The sequence below is a fragment of the Priapulus caudatus genome, unplaced genomic scaffold, assembly GCF_000485595.1.
Source record: "Priapulus caudatus unplaced genomic scaffold, Priapulus_caudatus-5.0.1 Scaffold244, whole genome shotgun sequence".
Classification (NCBI taxonomy): Eukaryota; Metazoa; Priapulida; class Priapulimorpha; order Priapulimorphida; family Priapulidae; genus Priapulus; species Priapulus caudatus.
The window spans coordinates 133,098-137,491 of NW_014577305.1; the positions used below are offsets into that span (position 1 = coordinate 133,098).

At 40.3% G+C, this 4,394-nt stretch overlaps 3 protein-coding genes across 3 annotated transcripts in view; 2 read left to right on the forward strand and 1 right to left on the reverse strand.

The window, feature by feature from the left end:
* LOC106807948 (interferon regulatory factor 2-binding protein 1-like) overlaps window positions 1-4,394 on the reverse strand; it is a 38,054-nt gene that overhangs the window by 25,976 nt on the left and 7,684 nt on the right. The window lies entirely within an intron of this gene.
* Window positions 912-1,937, forward strand: LOC106807949 (ribokinase-like). The gene has a single exon (XM_014810473.1). It carries the CDS (start codon window positions 915-917, stop codon window positions 1,851-1,853), a length of 939 nt encoding a protein of 312 aa, XP_014665959.1. The 5' UTR covers window positions 912-914; the 3' UTR covers window positions 1,854-1,937.
* Window positions 2,917-4,394, forward strand: part of LOC106807950 (mitochondrial import inner membrane translocase subunit Tim9-like) — a 6,571-nt gene continuing 5,093 nt past the window's right edge. Inside the window, exon 1 of the mRNA XM_014810474.1 lies at window positions 2,917-3,001. The gene's annotated coding sequence lies outside the window, so the exon portion shown is untranslated. The remainder of the gene's footprint in view (window positions 3,002-4,394) is intronic.

A 4,394-nucleotide genomic window follows, 5' to 3' on the forward strand; every position in this document is an offset into this window, starting at 1 on the left:
CTTTCTTCTCTTCTTCTTCTTCTTCTTCTTCTCCTTCTCCTTCTCCTTCTCCTTCTCCTTCTCCTTCTTCTTCTTCTTCTTTTTCTTTTTCTTTTTCTTTTTCTTTTTCTTTTTCTTTTCTTTTTCTTTTCTTTTCTTTTTCTTTTTCGTCTTCTTCGTCTTCGTCTTCGTCTTCGTCTTCGTCTTCTTCGTTTCGTCTTCGTCTTCGTCTTCGTCTTCGTCTTCGTCTTCGTCTTCGTCTTCGTCTTCGTCTTCGTCTTCGTCTTCGTGCTTGCGTCTTCGTCCTTCGTCTTCGTCTTCGTCTTCGTCTTCGTCTTCGTCTTCGTCTTCGTCTTTCGTCTTCGTCTTCGTCTTCGTCTTCGTCTTCGTCTTCGTTTCGTCTTCGTCTTCGTCTTCGTCTTCGTCTTCGTCTTCGCTCGTCTTTCGTCTTCGTCTTCCGTCTTCGTCTTCGTCTCGTCTCGTCTTCGTCTCGTCTTGCGTCTTCGTCTTCGTCTTCGTCTTCGTTCTTCGTCTTCGTGCTTCGTCTTCGTACTTCGTAAGAAGGAGAAGAAGAAGGAGAAGAAGAAGAAGAAGAAGAAGAAGAATAAGAAAAAAGAATGAGACGACTAAAAAAGAAGGAGAAGAAAAAGTAGGAGGAGGAGGAGGAGGAGGATGAAGAGGAGGAGGAGGGGATGAAGAGGAGGAGGAGGGGGATGAAGAGAAGGATGAGAGAAGGAAAACGAAAAAAAGAAAAAGCGGAAGAAGATGACGAAGAAGAAAAAGAAGAGGAAGACGAAGAGGACGAGCAACAACAACAACACATAAAGAAGAGATGTCACAGACTAACGGATATCCGTTCTTGCCTTGACGATTAAATTGCAAAGTGCTGCCATCTGTAGTAGGAAACCCCGATATTTCTAGGTTTACTCGCCAAGATGGCAGGTGTTGTCGAAGTGGTCGTTGTAGGGTCCTGCAATACTGATTTAATCACTTACACTGCGCGCTTTCCTAATCCAGGAGAGACAATTCACGGGCATTCATTTTCTATCGGTTTTGGAGGAAAAGGTGCAAATCAGGCTGTCTGTGCTGCACGGCTGGGTGCGAGCACAGCAATGATCGGAAAAGTTGGTAATGATACGTTTGGCAATGACACAACGAAGAATTTCCAAAACAACAACATTAACATTGACCACTTGGGCATGGAGGACGGTACGTCGACTGGAACGGCCGTGATCACGGTCGATGAGTCTGGGCAAAATTCAATTGTAATCGTCAATGGCGCCAACTCGTTACTGAGCAAATCTGATGTTAGTGCCGCCGAGCCTATGATAGCCAGAGCAAAGATCCTCGTTTGTCAACTAGAGGTAGAGCCCGAAGTTTCAATCGCTGCAATGAAGTTAGCCAGACAGCATAACGTGATGACACTGTTCAATCCAGCTCCGGCTAGGGCCAACTTGCCGCCTGATGCGTGGACCCTTTGCGACGTGTTCTGCCCAAACGAAGCAGAGGCGGAGATGTTTGCTGGAATGCCAGTCAAAGCCAAGGAGGATGCCGAGAAAGCGAGCCTGTTTTTCCTTGACAAGGGATGCAAGATCGTAATAATTACGCTGGGAGACAAGGGAGCAGTATACGTGACACAAGAGAACCGCACCCCAGTACATGTTCCTTGTAGGGTCACCAAGGTAGTGGATACCACTGGTGCGGGAGATGCATTTGCAGGTGCTCTTGCATACTACATGGCATGTCACCCAGGCCTTGCCATCGGCCAGGTGATCCGCCGCAGCTGCGAGATTGCTAGGATGAGTGTCCAGCATTCAGGAACACAGAACAGCTACCCTGTTAGGCAGCAGATTCCAGACGAATTGTTTTTATAATCGTCACACGGTTATACACACACATTGACCACAACAAGCACTGCACGAAGGGTCGTTGTCGTAACAGGTACTACAGATATGTACCCGAGGTAGTTTAGGTTGTTTAGTTATCGTTTATATTTTTATATGAGTATGTTTGGGTTAGGTTAGGGTATAGGGTACACTTCTGTAGTACAAGTCTGGTACACTTTTGTTACATATATGTACCTCGGTACCTCGGGTCACATATCTGTAGTACCCTGTTACGACAACGACCCCTTGAGCACAAGCACTATACGGGTACTACATTTATGATTACCTACCTACCTACCTATATATCTACATTATGATTATTTTTTAAAGAATGTTTATAATTTGTTATAATTATCATAAAAATAATTTATCTATAAGATTGCTAGGTTTGAAATGGCAAGGGGGTCCGGGTGCACGCCCCCAGAGAAATTTTTTGAAAAAAAGAAATTTTGTGCATACTATAAGCTATATATTTCTATTTTAGTTCAAATAAAGTGTAGTTTAATTATTGAAGGAAGAACAGTGATTTTCGTCAGCGAGGCGGTGTTTTGATAAATTTATGTGTGGCGGGCAGAGAATTTGTGTCAATGCAGGGAGACAGTGCTATGAATAAATTTATGCAGTAAATAATGTTATTAAATTTATACAATACTAATTGACAATGTGCTTTATGTTATCATGTCCTTCTTGGTAACGTGTATCCTTGGTGCATAGCTTGTTGAAAATTGGCACTATCACTTGTTTAATGAAACCCATTTCTAGTATTCAAGTATCTGAGTCTGATCACTGCTTTTGCCATATTGCCTTCGTAGGATACATTTCAGCTATTTTGTTTCTGTTGTTGGTAATACTCTTCTGTTATTTATTTATTTATTTTCATTTAATGACGACATTAGTAATGGGATATATGATCACGGGCTTGCAAACTCCTCACCATCAGTGCAATGATAAAAATAATAATAAAAGAAAATCAAGTTTATTGTAAACTGTAACTTCTCTACTCAGTCAGAGTGTCAATAAGTAACTTGGCTTTTCTTCAGGTGATTCAGTTTAGTGATATAGCAGCCGTTCGATGGCGCCACTATCAGCGCGTGGCTCGACGATAGAGAAGTCTGAAAACGTGTATTTATCGTCTTGTAAGTTTATCTGCTCTGTTATTAATGTAATTTAATATTTCTTGCTTGTAAGTGAATGTACGAGCAAATTCATATATTCATATCCTGTGGTTTTACTGGGCAATCGAAATATATAACTTGAAGCAGTTTAGCAATGCAATGACATGTCGAATGTGTCTGAGGGTTGAGTGTTCGTCATAACATATAATACATAACATAACATAATATAATATAACATAACATACATAACATACATAACATAACATAACATAACATAACATAACATAATACATAACATATAATACTGTCATTACTGATACTGATAGTGATACTGATAGTGATGGCCATACTGTCAAGGATAGAGAACATGGGTCCCAATAAAACCAATGTCATTTACATCAATATAAATATAATATTACATCAATATAATAGGTTAGGGTTATGGTTAGGGTTAGGGTTAGGATTGGGGTTAGGGTTAGAGTTAGGGTTAGGGTTAGGTTTAGGCACATTGCTTTTATTGGGACCCATGTTCTCTATCCTTGGGCCGTGATACTGATAGCCTAAGCGTTCAAATTCAAATTCAAATAGAGTTTATTGCACGAATAATCGCAGATCATACAGGAAAATACTGAAATAGGCTACAAACTACAATAAAACAAGTTCCTAGGCTAATAGTAATAAAAACGAGAGAAACGATGTGTCTCGACTGACATGACTTGCATGACACAATGTGTCAATGTTACATCATAATACATGATAATATATATTTTTAACCAAAAATCATTTCTAACCAAAAAAAACAACAGTTCAAACTAGTGTAATGAAATTCAAACTCCTAAACTACACCGAACGAGATTCATGTGAGTAGACTCGGAGCTCTGGTAGACTATCGCGGTAAGTATCGCGTGGTATCGGTTGCCGCAGATAGTAACGTTTGGTATCGAAACTGTAGGCGCCCTGAGTTCAGATGTAGGACTAGTAAAGCCCGACTGTTGGTCTAAACCTCTCTGTATTTTAAATTTTAGCTTGGGATATGTGGTGTGATTTAATATATTATTTGTATATCTCAGCATTTATGTTTTGGGTGGATCTTGTCGTAGCTTGAATGAAACTTCGATAAAGTTTGATAGTTCGAGGAGATCGGCCACATGATTTGTGATGAATAACCATTTTATGGATGATTTGCCTAGGAATGGAAAGTGTATAAATTTGTCTTCTATCTTTTTTCTGATGTGGTTGGTGGCAGTGCAGTCATAGAGTAGGTGGAGTTCATCATCTATTGACCCGTTATTGCATTGGGAACAGGATCTAAGATTAGCAGGGATGGATTGGTGACGGCCTTGTTCAATCCTTAGGTTGTGATCGCTAAGCCTTAGTTTGGTTAATGCTCTTCTTGCTTGTTTGGAATATAAAT